We start from the raw sequence: 16,091 nt of genomic DNA, 5'->3' as shown, positions 1-16,091 counted from the left end.
TTGGCCCTCTTCCACTGCCTTCCCAGGTGCATTAGCAGGGAGCTGAGCAGCTGGGATTCGGATTGGGATGCTGGCATCACAGGCAGTGGCTTAACCCACTGGGCCACCACGCCGGCTCCTCAAGGTAGCATTTTGAAAACTCAAAATGAATTTTAAAAGTCCACAGTGAACAAAATATTTAGGTAGAGTCTGCCTTCCCTGGTCCTGGACTGGCCTTCACTGAAAATGTTGACACTTTGTTCACCACAATTTGGGTGCAAACCAGTGCCTTTCCCCTGGAAATCATGTGCCGCCTGCAGCCATTGTGGGAAACCGCCCCTCCCCGACCCCTGGCTGCTCCCCAGGCCCGAAGCCCCCAAGGCCCATGCAAGGGGTTGTGGAGACAGGGACACCAGATGGGGAGTCCAGGGGTCAGGGGCCAGGCCCCTGCTCTGTCTCTAACAGGCTCAATGACCTTTGCACAGTCACCTTCCACTCTTGCTCAGTGTTGGCGTCCACAACAAAACAGCGCGGCTCGCACAGGAGGCCAGGGAAGAGCAGGTGCCGCTCACCAGGGCCCAGGTCCCCTCTCCAGGCTGCCCACAACCCACCGGTCTAGCAAGGCCACCGAACGGAAATCTCTCCAGCTCTCTGCTCCTGCCTCCCCCCACGCAAGTGACCAAAATCTCCCTCCCAGGGGGACGGCACAGGCTGCACCTTCCCAAGAGCCACAAAGAGCAGAGGCTACTGCCCCCCTCTCTGTGGGTCCCCCTTCCCCGGGATGCCTGGTGGCAGAACCCACACCAAGCCCCCAAGGCAGGGGTGCTCTGCTCTCTTGCAAACCGTGCTGTGTTCTTGGACACCGAGCCGCTTTCCTTGTTCCCCGAGCACCCAGTGTCACTGTTTCCTCCCTCACCGCAGGGGCAGCATCGGGACAGAGCGCGACACTCCAGCCGGGAGACGAGATCTTGCACGTGGCCGGCACCACCGTGCAGGGCCTCACCCGCTTCGAGGCCTGGAACATCATCAAGGCCTTGCCGGATGGACCTGTCACTGTTGTCATCAGGAGGAGAGGCCTCCATCCACAGGGGACTGCGGTCACTGGGGACCCCTAGTGGACAGCACCAGTGCTGAAGCCAAAGTCAAGAGCACGCAGCTCCCATAACCCCAGAGCTGATTCTCAGGGTCTCTCTGCACACCCCACCCAGAGGGCGGGGGCCTTCTGCTGGCCACTGCCCAGGGCCCCAGCCAGGGGGTCATCCCAGAAGTAAGAGCAAAGTTACACTGGGATGGCCGGTACAGACTGTTCAGAGAGCGCTTAATGCCAATACTGTGGTCCATAATAAAGCAGATCTCTCAGAACTTGGTACGAAAGCCACACCCTGCTTTACAAAGTCTCCCAAGTATTCGGATCCAGCCCAAAACGGCCGCACCTCGGTTTTGCTCACGAACCATGGGTGGGCCTTGGAGAATACCCCTCCACCTGGCCTCACACGAAGGTCTGGGGCTGTCAATGCTGGTGGCGGCTGCAAACAGCCCTAGCCCTCACACTCACAGGCGGCCTCTCCCTGGGGCTGGGGCTCCCTCCATCCCAGCATGGGTGTGTGGACTGCCAGGGTCACGAGCATCCCAGGAGTGTGAGGGCCAGGAAGGTCAAAGCTGCACCCCTTTTCCGTCCTTGCTTCGGAAGTCACACGGCACCACTTGTCCTGGACTCAACAGTCGCAGGTGGTGTGAATGCAATGCCTAGGTTTAAGGGGTGGGGAAATATGGGTGGACGGGGACAGTTTTGGAAAACAGTGTCTCACGGAATGTTTGCAAAACGGCTCGGTTGGGTTGGGGAAGGCGTTAGGACCAGTAGGAAAGAGTGCGGGGAAGCTCCAGGTGTGGCGAGCTGTGCTGAGAGGCTGTGAGGGTGAGGACAGCCTGGCACAGAGCAGGCACGGTGCCATACCGGGTGCTGGCATCAGCGCACTTAGTGCTGTACTGGGCTGGGGATGACACCCAGACTCGGCACCCAGCTCATCCAGCTGGGAAAACGAGGCAGAGACCGAGCCCTTTCTTCTCTGACTTGGTGGAGTCCAGCGCAGAGCCCCGCAGGGCCAGTATCTCCAAGGGTCATTGGCTTGGTCCTCCCGGGACCTGGCTCGGCACGCTCAGGACATCCTGTGACCAGGGCGCCTGTCCCAGATGCCAGGATGAATGTTGGAGGTTCAGCTTTTCTCAGCCACTGCACCGGAGCGGACACAAGCGAGGAAAACCATGTCGCCAGTTAGCCTCCCACATAGCGGCCACCACAGCTCCTGCTCCACCAGCCACGGAGAGGAATCCACGCCAGGGCCCCTCCCAGACAGCCCTGCCCTTGGCTTTGCTTGCTCAGGCCTTGCAGGGCTTCTGCTGATCCCCCCGAATCGGGCTGTGCTGGGATTGGTATTCGGGTCTCTATTTTCTGTTGAATTAGTGCAGGCAGAGATGCAGAGAGTGACTGCCCAGGGGCACCGTCTCTAAGTGGCAGGGCTCAGAGCAGACACATCTCCCGGCTCCTTGTCCAGCACTCAAACCAGTCAGACGTGATACAGGCAGATGCCTGTGGGTGCAGGGCACACACAGGGCCGCAAAAGGCAGCCCCGCCCTGGTAAGAGAAGCTGCCAGGGTCTGGGCCTGAGAGAGGCAGCATCAAAGCTCCCTGTGGCAGGTGCACCCAGCCTGGTGGGGCTCGGGAGATGCACTCATGAGGCGTGGATCCAGGAGTAGTGCTTGGCAGAGTCGGGACACAGTACCCACTGTTTTTGCTCTAAGTAAATCCAGTGTCCGATGAGGATGGCTTCCCAACATGGGTTGGTTGTGGGGTGAGCTTAATGCACGCTTGTGCGACAGGAGCTTCTCTTGCCTCTACTGTGAGCATCTGTGTTCGGAAGCCGGCTCACATCTAAGCACATTCAGGACCCCAGGGGGATTGAGGTGGTCACCATCACACCGGGAGGGCTTTCCCACTTGGAGGAGCTCAGGCTTGGCCTCCAGGGAGTTCACCGCACAGGCAGTTACAGCATGCAGGGTCTGAGGTCAGACACTGGGGCCACATCCCCACCAGGATGGTGGAGGGCCTGAGGCAGCCCCGGGCACTGTTCTAGGGTCCCTCCCTGGCCGGGCAGCCCTGTGCTGGCTTCCTGCTGAGACCTCTTCCGGGTGACAAGGCTATGCTCCCTGGTCCTGCCCCTCAGGGTGGCCCAGGCAGTCTCGCAGCAGTGTCCAGGACTGGGGGGTGAGGGGTGGATTCCAGCCAGGGCTCCCGCGGGAGGCAGGAGAGCTCCGGGCTGCGAATGCCTCCCAGAGAGGAGCTTTTCTCCCCAGAGTCCCACATGCAGCCTGGTGCAGCTCGCTCCATTTCAAATTCCATCCGAGAGAACTCACTCCTGGGGTGGCGGATGGGGCCCGGGGCAGGTTCTCACTGCTGAGTTTCAGTGCAAATGTGCCAATTAATTCACACAGCAGGGCAGAAGACAGCAAAACAGCCGGTTCCGGTGGAAGATACAAGAGGAGAAGTGGAAGTGTTTTTCCGTCATTGTTTAAGCCATCATTTTCCAAGCTGACATCCTTTCAAACGGGGAGGGAAATCTTACATGTATTAGAAACACATACGAGGGCCACATTAGAAAAATATATTGGGAGATCTACAGCATGGGTTGGACAATGTTGTAGATGTTAAAAGCAGCAGAACTTGGCTTCTGGTGTTGAGGGCTATGACAAACAGCACGACATCAGCACAGAATGGCCTATGACCCAGTGCATCACACGGGGGCCGGGCTGAGTCCCTGCTGGTGCCATGCCAAGGCTGGAGGAAGAGGTGTAAATGGAGCACACAGATGGGAGCCGTCCACACCCGCCCCCAGAGGGAGCAGGAGCAGGGGAGGGTGGGCTGCCGGCCCTGGCCACAGGTGTCTGGGTGCTGGCAGGCTCCCTGGTACCCCTACACCTGGGACTCCTCCTGGACTGCTGAGAGTTCTTGGCCACCAGGTGACAATGTCAGGCGTGGAATTTCTTCACTGCCTTCTGGAGGTTGGCGTAAAAGCCGGCCATGCTGCGGGGGAAGAAGGAGTCCACCACGCTCTGAGGGAGGTAGCCGCTGAGGTCGGTCTGGAAGAAGGTGACCAGGCGAGTCTTGTCTGGCTCCCTGGGAAGACAAGAGCAGAACTTGGCCCAGAGAAGCACACACGATGGTGACCACACCTATCCCCTCCCTGGCGTCACTGCCCAGTGGGCCCGGTTGGACCTGCTTTTTTAAGATGTGTCTACTGGGGCTGGCGCTGTGGCATAGTGGGTAAAGTCCCAGCATGCACTGCTAGCATCCAATATGGGCGCCAGTTTGAGACCCAGCTGCTCCACTTCTGATCCAGCTCTCTGCTATGGCCTGGGAAAGCAGTAGAAGATGGTCTACCTGCTTGGGTCCCTGCACCCATGTGGGAGACCCGGAAGAAGCTCTTGGCTCCTGGCTTCAGATTGGTGCAGCTCTGGCCATTGTGGCCATTTGGGGAGTAAGCCAGAGGATGGAAGACCTCTCTCTCTCTCTCTCTAACACTGATTTTCAAATAAATAAATAAATCTTAAAAAAAAAAAAAAAAGATGTATCTATTTACTTAAAAGGCAGAGTTACAGAGACAGAGACAGAGAGAGCTCTTCCATCCCCTGGTTCATTCCCCAAATGGCTGCAACAGCCAGGGCTGGGCCAGACTGTGACCATGAGCCAGAAGCTTCTTCCAGGTCTCCTACGTGGGCGTAGCAGCCCAAGCACTTGGGTCTTCCTCTGCTGCTTTCCCAGGCGCATGAGCAGGGAGCTAGAAAGGAAGTGGAGCAGCCGGGAGTTGAAGCCACGCTCATATGGGATGCTGGTGCTGCAGGTGGTGACTTGACCTGCTACACCACAGCACTGGCCCCAACCTGTTTGCTTTCTTTTTTTTCCAAATTTTATTTTAAAAATATAAATTTCCAAAGCCCAACTTTTTAATTATAGCAGCTTTTCCCCCCATAACCTCCCACCCACCTGCAACCATCCCATCTCCCACTCCCCTCCCATTCTTCATCACGATTCATTTTCAATTATCTTTATATACAGAAGATCAACTTAGTATATACTAAGTAAAGATTTCAACAGATTACACCCACAAAGACACACAAAGTATAGAGTACAGTTTGAGCAGTAGTTTTACCGTTAATTCACATAGTACAACACATTAAGGACAGAGATCTTACATGGGGAGAAAGTGCACAGTGACTCCTGTTGTTGATTTAACAATTGACACTCTTATTTATGATGTTAGTAATCACCCGAGGGTCTTGTCATGAACTGCCAAGACTATGGAAGCCTTTTGTGACCACAAACTCCATCAGTATTTAGACAAGGCCATAAGCAAAGTGGAAGTTCTCTCCTCCCATCAGGGAAAGGTACCTCCTTCTTTGGTGGCCCGTTCTTTCCGCCGGAATCTCACTCACAGATATCTTTCACTTGGGTCATTTTTTTTTTCTTTTTGCCATAGTGTCTTGGCTTTCCACGCCTGTGAATCTCTCATGGGCTTTTTAGCCAGAACCTAATGCCTTAAGGGCTGATTCCGAGACCAGAGTGCTGTTTAGGACATCTGCCATTCTATGAGTCTGCTGTGTATCCTGCTTCCCAATGTAGGATCATTTTCTCCTTTTTAATTATATCAATTATTATTTACAGACACTGGTCTTGTTTATGTACCTGCTTGTTTTCAATGGATGCAGCCCCCGGCCCCTCCAGGCAGGGAAGTCCCTCCTTCCAGCCCAAGAAAGAGTTTCCCTCCTGCCTGATGCATGCAGGAAACACCACCAAGAAGGTGCCCCTGTGGGACCAGTGCTGTGGTGCAGTGGGTTAAGCTGCCTGTGATGCCGCATCCCAGATCAGAGCTGGTTCAAGTCCTGGCTGCTTCACTTCCAATCCAGTTCCTTGCTAATGGCCTGGAAAAACAGCAGAGGATGGCCCAAAAACTTGGGCCCCTGCACCCATGCGGGAGACCTGGATGGAGTTCCAGGCTCCTGGCTTCCGCCTGGTCCAACCCTGGCCGTTGTGGCCATTTGGGGAGTGAACCAGCAGAAGGAAGACCTCTCTCTCTCTCTCTGTAACTCTGCCTTTCAAATGAATTCAAATGAAATCTTAAAGACAAAAATAGAGAAGCACATCTCCCTGGACTGGTCCTTGGGAGGAAGAGACCACAGGTGCCGCCTCCCATGACTGAGGTCGGTGGTTGCCAAAGGGGCCTGGGGGCTCCCAGGATGCTTTCAAGGGGTCTGCCAGGTCAAATCCATTTCCATGGCAACAATGAGACGTGCTCTGCCCCTTTCACGACAGTCTCTCACGAGCTGGTGGAGGCGACCCCGGGGCTACCAGGCGTGTGACACCGCAGCAGACCGGGTGTGGAAGCAGATGCTCCAGCCTGACATTAGAGGGATTTGCAAAGACGTAAAACGATGACGCCCTTCTCCCTGCTTTTGCTTGCAAAAAGTTAATTTCCAGAAAATGTGTTTTACGGTACATAAACCTATTATCTTAAAGAATAGTTTTCCAATTGCCCAGTTTGAATTTCAAAGATATTACATGGTGATAAGTCTGACCCACACTGCCGAAAGCTTTTTCAAATCCTCAATGAAATTTAAAGCACCTCACGAAGCCTTAGACCAAAAAATGCGAGAACTGTTGCTTTAGACTCCAGGACTGACAAATGGCTTGAGCCTGGGGAAGGAGAGGGAGCAGGGACATGGGCCAGGGCGTGGCAGAAGCTCCCAGGGAAAGAGAGGAGGGGGCATGGTGCCTTCTGCTCTCAGCACCCACATCCCATCTAGGCGCTGGTTCGAGTCCCAGCTGCTCCACTTCCGATCCAGCTCTCTGCTATGGCCTGGGAAAGCAATGGAAGATGGCCCAAGCTCTTGGGCCCCTGCACCTGCATGGGAGACCTGGAAGAAGCTCCTGGCTTCAAATCAGCACAGCTCTGGCCATTGCGACCATTTAGGGAGTGAATCAGCAGGTGGAAGACCTCTCTCTCTGTGTCCCCCTCTCACTGTCTAACTCTATCTCTCAAATAAATAAAATCTTTAAAAAACAACAACAAAAAAAAAACTCCCACACTAGCCTCCTGGCCCCATCCATGCTGAGGTACACCAGGTTGTGTGTCTCCTGACCCCATACCCAGAGAAGACAGCCACAGGGGCTTGAAGGACGGTCCCAGAATTCAGTGCATGCACGCCTGTGTGTGTGTGTGTCAGACTGTGTGCATGTGTTGCGTGTGCACAGTGTGTATCATGGTATTTTCAAAGCTGTGTTTGAGAAAAGCATTTTGCAACATGTTTGGAAAGTCAGCTTAGTAAACAGAGTGTGCCCCGGGGCGCCAGCTCTGGGCTGTTAGGAAAACCCAGTGGCAGCCAGGAGCGCTTCCTGGGACCATGGCGGGAACAGCCCAGGCCCTTGCTATCATCTGCGAGGGGCTGCAGGCCACCCCAGGACACGCAGCAGGTGCAGCCTGGGCAGTTCCCAGGATCAGCCAGCGACCTGTATGCAGAAAGCTTCCGGTGCAAACTTGGCCATGACCTGTGGGAACACGGGAATTCAGTTCCGAGGCGGGCTCAGTGTGGTCGCAAAACAACCTTCCACCAGGAGCTCCAGCCCAGCCCTGGGCAGTGGAGGCGGTCACTGCGTGGAATGCGGGCTGGGGACCTCCGGCCTCACAGCCACCTCTGACTGGTGGCTGGGCCGGGGACAGCAGGGAAGAGCAGCCTCGGAGCTCAGACCGTGCAGTGCTCCCCGCCTGGCCTCTGACCCCAGCCACCTCACCTGACCTCCCCAGACCTCAGCATCCTCACTTGCTAAATGGGATGATGGCATTTGCCCAACCCGCCCTTAGAGAGCGGGAGGGAAGGTTTGCCGCAGCAAAAGCAGGAAGAATCACTCTGTCCACCGGCTTATCCGGTCACCGGTGTGTGTGTGTGTGACAGCAGCACTGTGCAGCATCCAGACCTGAAGCACCCCGAGGTATTCTTATGCTCGCTTTGCACAAAGCGCCCATTTTCCAGATGCCCACCGTGGAGCCCATCAGCCCTGGGATCCGCAGCTCAGCCCAGGAGCTCATCCTTACCCCGGCACAGGTTCGCAGAAGCAGCCACACGGGTGGTTAAATCCTCTCACAAAACCTGCCCTCGGGGGGCACGTGGGATGTTCCACGTGGGTGGCTGGAAGACAGGGCAGAGGGGCCGTGAGCTGTGGCTGTAGACACTGAGGGCAGCACCACGCAGGCAGCCCCACTCGCTCGGAGGCCCGGTGGTTGGCATAGGGCTCCTGCCATGCAGCCACAATGGAGTTCCCTCCAGCGCCCCTTATGCTCACTCCCACACCAACTCCCACACATGCACACACATGCCTGCTCACAGCTTCCCCAAGCCTGCCAAGATAGTCCAGGAAAGAACCTTCCAGAAAGCAAGGCTCAGGGGTGGGAGGAGGGAGGTGTCCGACATCTCCCCCAAAGTGGGAGACTCAGAGGAGGGGCCGGACAGAAGGGAGTGGACAGCGCCCCACCCTCCGGGAAGTTGGAGCCCCGACATGGCGGGTCGCTGCGCAGATGCTGGGCACCGCTCCACGGTCACCTGCACGTGCACGGCGCCAGCTGTGAGCCTTGGCATCAGGGGTGCTGACGAAATCTGTGAGTCAACACTAACGGGACTAGAGCACTGACTCTCCCACTCCAGACCCCCACGGCATAGAACTCCCACCCCCAACCCAACAAGGCACTGAGCCAGGGTCCCAGGGGCCGGCTGGAGGAGCCGGGGGAGTCTGGAGCACCCCGGGCCATCACTCACCATTGGAACTGATGGTCCCGTCCTCATACGTCTTGACCAGCACCACGTCCACAAAGTCCCTGGGAGAGATGAGCTTCATGGCGGCTGAGGGGGTGGAGGTCCTACTCACGCACAGGGTCTGTCAATCAAAGGGGCTCCTTGTGGCACCTGCCAGCCAGACGGCTGTTCCCCATCCCTACCGCCACCCCCACAGCCTGGGTCTTGCAAGGGAGGCCATATGGGGCTGTTGCGGCGGCTGCGGGCCCAGCCTCCAGGGAGGTAGGTGCCCAGGGCTGAAGATCCTGTGACACTCACCTGTCCTACACAGGGACAGGTGAGGGGGTGGAGCCCCGCTGGCACCCTCGCCGGCTCTACTGCAAGTTGACCCAGAGGCAGGAGCCATGGGGGAGTCAGGGGCACCCAGAACTGGAGTTGAGCTGGAGGGGTGTGTGTGTCTGCGAGCTTAGGGAAGAGGCTCCCAGACATCTCCACGAGGTGGCACTGACACCGGCCAAAGCCCTGAGCCTCGCGGAAGTCCCTATTGTGACTCCTTTCTACTTCAAGACCCTAAGAGCACCCGGTGTCCTCTAAAGCCATCTTTCACATTTTCGGGCACATTCCAGGTGCCTGGTGCACACCCTACCACAGGAGCAGCACCTGCACAGACAGGTGAGAAAGCCTCGAGGGTCACCGCGTGCTTCATTCATTTCAACGCCAGGACCTCTGGCCCCAGAGCAACTGAAGCCTTGGTACCTTAACCCACGAACTATGTAGGAGCTTGTTCTGCCTGGCCCGCACCTGTGTAGCTCGTACCCACCCCCACCTGTGGTGACAGGAACTTCCCCTCTTATACACGTCTGTTTCCCCCCAAAATAAAATAAGACACCCAATCTCCCCAGCTCGGCGAGTCATGGCTTTGCAAATCATTCCCTGTGCCCTCCTTATTTGCTGCCAGCAAGTCACTGATGAACTTGAACTTGGCAGTCCTGGGGACCAGCCGTTGGAGCCTTGGCCACTGGACTCCATGGTGACTCCTGCAGTGTATTCCTTGGAACTCGCCAGGCAGCCATTTCCCAATTTTGGGTGGGTGAAGGCACCTGGCGCAGCTGGGAGCCTGGAGACCTGGAGTCACCAGGTGGCTCTGTGACTGCCACTTGTGGGAAACTGGATTCCACTCCCGGGGTTGCAGGCCAAGGCCTCCGGGCAGCGAGCACAACATGAAACCGGCCTGGATAAGGATCTGCACAGCCATGAGAGCAACAGCTGGAGGAAACAGGTCAGCACACCCCGCCCCAGCGCTGCCCCTACAAACTCCCAACGCTGGAACTCGAACTCACGCCCCTAGCAAAGCTGGATGAAAATATTCAACATGGCCGTCAGTCATCATCTCTGATGGCTTCCCGCCTGTTACAGTATCACTATAATAAAAGGACCCTGGCTGCCACTCCCGCTCCCATCATGCACCTGCTGCTATGACCCTTTTGAGACTTCTAAAACAGGCCAGGGAATCGGCAGTCACCCAAGTCCCAGAAATCTTCACTCCTGGAAACCTGTGCCCGAGGGACCACCTCTTATGCCTTCAGAACACATACAGGGACCCCAGCCGGCGTGGGTGGCAGCTCAGTGGAGCCTGCCTGCCCTTCGTCTGGAATGTGTGCTTTCGCCCTGCCAGTAAACCTCACTCCTCCGCTAACCTTTATCTGCGTCTCGTCCTGGAATTCTCTCAAGCACGGCAGGCAAGAACCTGGATCCCTTAACAGCACGCCACGTTTAACCATTTAAATGGCAGCTTCGGCATCAGCCTACAGTTTCCTGGGCCTTTCATGCTTTCTCCTGCCCCACCAAATCTTGGTAGAGGAGGAGTAAAATACGCTAAAAACATGCAGCCACCTTTGCTTTCAAAGAAAAAATTCTAGGTGTTATGATATTTGTATTACGCCTTAAAGGGCATGAATGCATATCTCCTCAACTTTAGTCATAATTTGTGCACAATTATTTGCATACTATTTTCACAATTGTTGCTACCTCTGGTAGCACCTGTCCTGTTATTATTCACTTCTATGGTTCTCTAACTCAATGTTTGAAACTTATAGATACACTGAAAGGAGACAATTTTACTCTCAGGTCCAAAAATCATTTCTGGTACCCTACAGTCTGGCCCCATCTTTTAAGAAACACTGACACAAGTGCCGGAGGAGACAAAAGGTAGAATGTCAGTTCTTGGTCAAGGCTCGAATGGCTGGTCCCCGGGACTGCCAAGGTCAAGGCACCATCTACATGAACACCCAGGAGGGTTCAGGGCACAAAGGTCAACACCAGGACTCCATTCAAGCCAGCAGTGAACAGCATCTGCCCAGGCAATGCTCTTTAGTTTTGGTCATGACTTTTTTTCCTCCTGAACTTCTGGACTGAAAGTGAGGCAGGATTATAAAGCCACAGATGACCCCAGGGCTGGCTCATCTCTATGTCAGGTGGATACTTAAATTTATATCCAACGTAGTTAAAAGTAAATAAAATTCACAATTCATCTGCTCAACATCAGCACCTTCAAATGCCCTGTGGTCACCACACCGGACGGGCAGCTGTGGATTTCCAACCAGGCAGAAAAAGTTGTGCTGGGCAGGGTTAGCCGGTGTGACACACAGTGCACCAGTGGAGACTGTCACGCAGAATCTGTCACCTGGCTCAGCCCCACAGCTGGCAGAGAACCCCGGCTCCGTGGCCGGATTGTCTCGATGCGTTATCACAGCCCCATCCAAGAACATTCAGCACAGACTAATGAGCCAAATCCAGGCCCCATCTCAGTGTCCTCAGAGTTCGTTCTGCACTTCTGTATCACACTCTCTGGGCTCAGCTTAGGGCTTCTGGGCCTCTCCGAGTCCCGTGGCTTCCCACCCGTCCCTGGTCCACCGTGGCTCGAGAGTGACAAGCAGTGGACAGCCCATGTCTGCAGGGCCCCCTATTTGGCATGGGGTGTCAGGGACCTCCTCCAGAGGGGACATGGTCAGTGACCCTGCGCAAGGATGACACGCTTGCAAAGACTAACCTCAGTGATGCTCTCGATCACTTCAAAACTGGTCACGTTCTCATCCCACTGCTCCCGCAGGCCCCCCGCGGCCGGCCTGACACAGTCCCACACGGCCTCTGGGGTCCCGTGCACCATGCCTTCTCCTCGGTACCTGTGGCACGGAGAGGAAGGTGACCTCAGGCGTCACTCCAACCCGACTCTCTGGGGACTACGCCTCGGGAGTGGCGCGTGGACCGGGCCAGGTCCTTGGCTGCTCTCTCGCACAGGCTTCTGGGAGGGGCAGAAATCCAGTCCCCCTGGCCTGCACAAACGGGCAGCCAGCTTTCTTGGGAATACGGTTTGCTGGAAAGGATTTGGTTAAAAACACAAGTGAATGATGTTCTGGGGGACTACTGATGAGTGGATCAGAAGGTGGAGGGGTTTATTTATTGAAGACGTATTTAGTTATCTGACAGGGAGAGAGAGAGAGAGAGAGAGAGAGAGAGAGAGAGAGAGAGAGAGAGACTGGGTCACTGCCCAAATGGCCTCAATGGCCAGGGCTGGACCAGGTCCCAAGCACTCAGGCCACCCTCCACTGCTCTCCCTGGTGCAGGAGCAGGGAGCTAGGAGCCAGGCCAGGAACCAGCGGCTTCACCCGCGGGGCCACAACGCGGGCCCCTGATCGGAATCTGTTTAGGAAGCAAGGCCCGAGAGCCGGCAGGAAGGGCGCAGGTGGCACCCCTGAGAAGCTCCGGGCGAGGCATGCACTTACAGGTTCCCTGCAAACTCCACAGATGGCCGCCAGGAAACTGAAACTCCGTTCTGTCAAAGGCACAGAATCGCAGAAGTTTAGCGCTGGGAGGGCTCCCGGCTCACCTGGGTCAGGCTCACCTGGGTCAGCCCCGTGTTGCACAGCACTGGGTCGGAGGCCTTGAGGGAGGCGGCTCCCTGGGGTCGCCCGGGGCCGCGCGCGGCTGGCGGGACCGGGAAAGAGCGAGCGGCGCTGCACCTGCGCGCCCTACCTCCGCGGCGGCTTCCAAACCACCTGGAAGGCCACCTGGCGTTCTGCTTCCTACAGCTCCGTGAGACTCCGGGTTAAAATTCACAGGCAGGGAGGAAGCACAACCGCCCCCCCCCCCCCCGCGCCACGCCTCTCTCCAGGAGGGCGAGGAGCCGGGCCCGGCTTCCGGCCAGGTGGTCTCACCCAGGTGACCTTGTGCCCGTCTCTCCATGGGACCTCCCGGGATCGCTGCGATCGCCACGGGCCCAGTGCTTCCCAGGGAGACCGCCCGCCGCGGAAGCCCCAGCGGTGCAGCCTCCTCCCTCCCCGGTGCGCCCAGAACAAGGCGACAGGTAGGGCGGGGGGCTTCAGGGACTGCTCCCCGCCCAGCTCCTCACTCACGCCTTCCCGGCAAATCTTCCAGCCCGATGCGTCTCGCCGGTACCGGAGCACCTTCTCGGCCACCTCCTGGCTCATCTGCGCGGCCAGCGCTGGGTCCATGGCGCGCGGAGAGGCGCCCGGCTGCGCGGCTGGGTTGGCTGCGTGGTCCCTGGGACGCCGGAAAACCCTGGCCGTGGGCGGAGCCTGGAGCCCGACCCCCTTCCCAATGTAGGCCCCGCCTCCGCTCCCTGATTGGTCCGGGCCCTCCGAGGCATCCCGCTCCCGGCGTGGGATTGGTAGGGCTGGAGGAGGCGGGGCCTGGCTCTGCAGGTGGCGTCATCGCCGGGGCGGGTCGCGGGGGCCCCCGCGCGCTCCAGGCGCTGTAGGGCGACCGCTGTGCCCCGGGCCGCGAGCGGCGGTGTAGGCTCGCAGGGGGAGCGGGGACTTCCGTCCTGCGGCCTCAGCAATGCCCCAGGACGGCGGGTGCAGAGCCCCGGGGGAGAGCGAGGGCGCGCGGATGCTGCGCAGGTGGAGAGGAGGTGGGGGCCTGGCGGGGGCCTGGCGGGGGCCTGGCGGGGTCTGGGGTCTCTGGGTCTCTGCGGCCGCCGCGCAGCCGAGAGAAGGAGGCAGGGTCCCAGGTCCCGCCCCGCTGGGCTCGGCCTGGATGGGAAGGGGTGGGACTGGGCGTGCTTGGAGATCCCCGGGCGGAGACGCCCAGGGGCGCGGCCCCAGATCCTCGGTTCGCACGTCACTCAGTACACAAACCCACCCTGTAAGTGTGCAACCTCTAAGCAAGCCGAAGCTTGCCAGGCAGCCAAAACCGAGGAAGTAGCTCATTACACCTTCATTTTGATTTTCCAACCAGACTCCGGCTCTTGGAGCGGACGGATTAGCTTGCTCACTGTGCGGAGTGCTCCGACACATCGCATCGTCTACTTGGAGAAAAAAAAAGTAGTGCAGCTACTACAGGCGCAAAAAGACACAGAACCTTCTCAGAAGACATTGCAAATTAAAACAAAGAGGTTCCTTTCACTGGTAGGATGAGAGGGTAGACAAATGGTTACACGCAGTGAATGGAGAGTGTAGGTACACGCTTCTGAAAGCAAGCTAACAGCAAATCAAATTTGACTTGTTTTGTTCTTTGCTCCAACAGTGCCCCCTACACAAGGTTGGGTAAGATCGCTCCTGCAACTGGGAACTTTCAGTCGATTTGGCGAGGTATTCAATGGCATTACAGGGCATCCAGCTGGTGGGATATTATGTAGCCTTTAAAGTAATATTGTGTACACGGTAACATAACAGTATGTAGCCAGTGAAGAACATTTGAAGCCAAGTGGGACTGGGGCAGGCGGGAATCGCTCCGCAGAGCTGAGGCGGGCATGGGAGTAGGTTGTTCACTCTCTAAAGGAGGTGATTGTGTCCGAAACATAATTGAATACTGCGTAAGTTCTTACCTTTCCCCAAAAACTTGGTGTATGTATGGAGAACACTTCAAAAGTTTCATGAAAAAAGAAATAGAATTCAAAGACAAGCTTATTTTAGTGCAAAAAAAAAAAAAACCCACCTTGAAATCCATGGGTTTCAACAAAGTTTTGCACTAATGTAAACTTATCTTTGAACTCCATTTTCCACCTGTGTGTGTGTGTGTGAGTGTGTGAGCCAGAGTGTGACGGGCAGCAGTACATAGACAAAAAGCCCGAACCCTAGTTGCGCTGCCTGCTTTCCCAACCCAGAGGCCTGTTACTAGCCCTGACCTTGGCAGCTCAGTGGCCAGCTCAGACTTTAGCATCCTCACTTGGAAAGTGAGAGAAACAGGAGACTGACCCATAGGCTTGACATGTGGCTAGAGGACTTAATACGTGAATAACCAATAGGTATTCGGCATACCATAAACCTTGACGAATGAGGGTACTACAAAAAGTTCATGGAAAAATGGAATGAAAGTAAATGTTTATTTGGTGCAAAAAATGCTGAAATTTCGGCAAAGGCGGGCTCCTCAGAAGTTTGTGGAAGATGCATATTATGAAAAAATCTGTGTGTGGGTTTCAAAATGTGTGTATCCAAAGAAACTTATTTTTTAATTCAATTTCTGTGAATTTTTTGAAGTACCTTGGTATACACATATATATTTTATTATATATATTATGTATGTGTGTATCTTGAGTTAGAAAGAATTAGATGCTTATATATCTCTATGTCTTGTATATAGTTTATATATGTATATGTTTAGAATATTTACTTCCTGTAAGGTATAGAATAAGCTGTTAATAGTGGAGACTAATGCCAAAAGACATTTTCTTTTCATTTTATGTTGACACATGCTGTTTAATTATTTATTAACATGTAGCATTTTTTTCCTTTTTTTTTTTAAATTTTATTTTTGACAGGCAGAGTGGACAGTGAGAGAGAGATGGAGAGAAAGGTCTTCCTTTTGCCGTTAGTTCACCCTCCAATGGCCGCCGCAGTAGCACGCTGCGGCCGGCACACCGCGCTGATCCGATGGCAGGAGCCAGGTGCTTCTCCTGGTCTCCCATGGGGTGCAGGGCCCAAGGACTTGGGCCATCCTCCACTGCACTCCCTGGCCACAGCAGAGAGCTGGCCTGGAAGAGGGGCAACCGGGACAGGATCGGTGCCCCAACCAGGACTAGAACCCGGTGTGCCGGTGCCGCAAGGTGGAGGATTAGCCTAGTGAGCCGCGGCGCCGGCCAACATGTAGCATTTTTAATGAATAAAAAAGCCTCATTAAACACTCCAAGAGTGGGCATTTGGCCTAGCAGTTGGGATGCTGATAGAGCATATCAGGGTGCCGGGGTTTGAGGCCCAGGTCCACTCTCAGTTCCAGGTTCCTGCTAACACAGGCTCTGGGAAGCCATAGTGATGGCTCAA

At 55.8% G+C, this 16,091-nt stretch overlaps 2 protein-coding genes across 6 annotated transcripts in view; one reads left to right on the top strand and one right to left on the bottom strand.

Moving 5' to 3' along the window:
- IL16 (interleukin 16) overlaps positions 1–1,402 on the top strand; it is a 128,599-nt gene extending 127,197 nt beyond the window's left edge. For 3 of the 5 annotated variants that reach the window (XM_062206338.1, XM_062206337.1, XM_062206339.1), the window contains exon 18: positions 901–1,398. In XM_062206338.1, the coding sequence (XP_062062322.1) occupies positions 901–1,094 (194 nt within the window). In that variant the 3' untranslated portion in view covers positions 1,095–1,398. Of the gene's footprint in view, positions 1–900 lie in introns of all 5 variants that reach the window. The other 2 variants (XM_062206336.1, XM_062206335.1) reach the window with 1 other exon arrangement.
- A 2,126-nt stretch (positions 1,403–3,528) lies between these two features.
- On the bottom strand, positions 3,529–13,400 carry STARD5 (StAR related lipid transfer domain containing 5). The gene is made up of 6 exons (XM_062206340.1): positions 13,227–13,400; positions 12,597–12,646; positions 11,864–11,996; positions 8,839–8,956; positions 8,121–8,214; positions 3,529–4,150 (listed from the first exon to the last, which is right to left on the bottom strand). The coding sequence occupies exons 1-6, from the start codon at positions 13,323–13,325 to the stop codon at positions 4,003–4,005; spliced, it is 642 nt and encodes a 213-aa protein (XP_062062324.1). The 5' UTR covers positions 13,326–13,400; the 3' UTR covers positions 3,529–4,002.
- Positions 13,401–16,091: the final 2,691 nt, after the last annotated feature.

The sequence above is a fragment of the Lepus europaeus genome, chromosome 11, assembly GCF_033115175.1.
Source record: "Lepus europaeus isolate LE1 chromosome 11, mLepTim1.pri, whole genome shotgun sequence".
NCBI classification, from domain to species: domain Eukaryota; kingdom Metazoa; phylum Chordata; class Mammalia; order Lagomorpha; family Leporidae; genus Lepus; species Lepus europaeus.
Note: the sequence above shows the minus strand (reverse complement) of the source record. Positions and strands in the feature narration are given on the sequence as shown.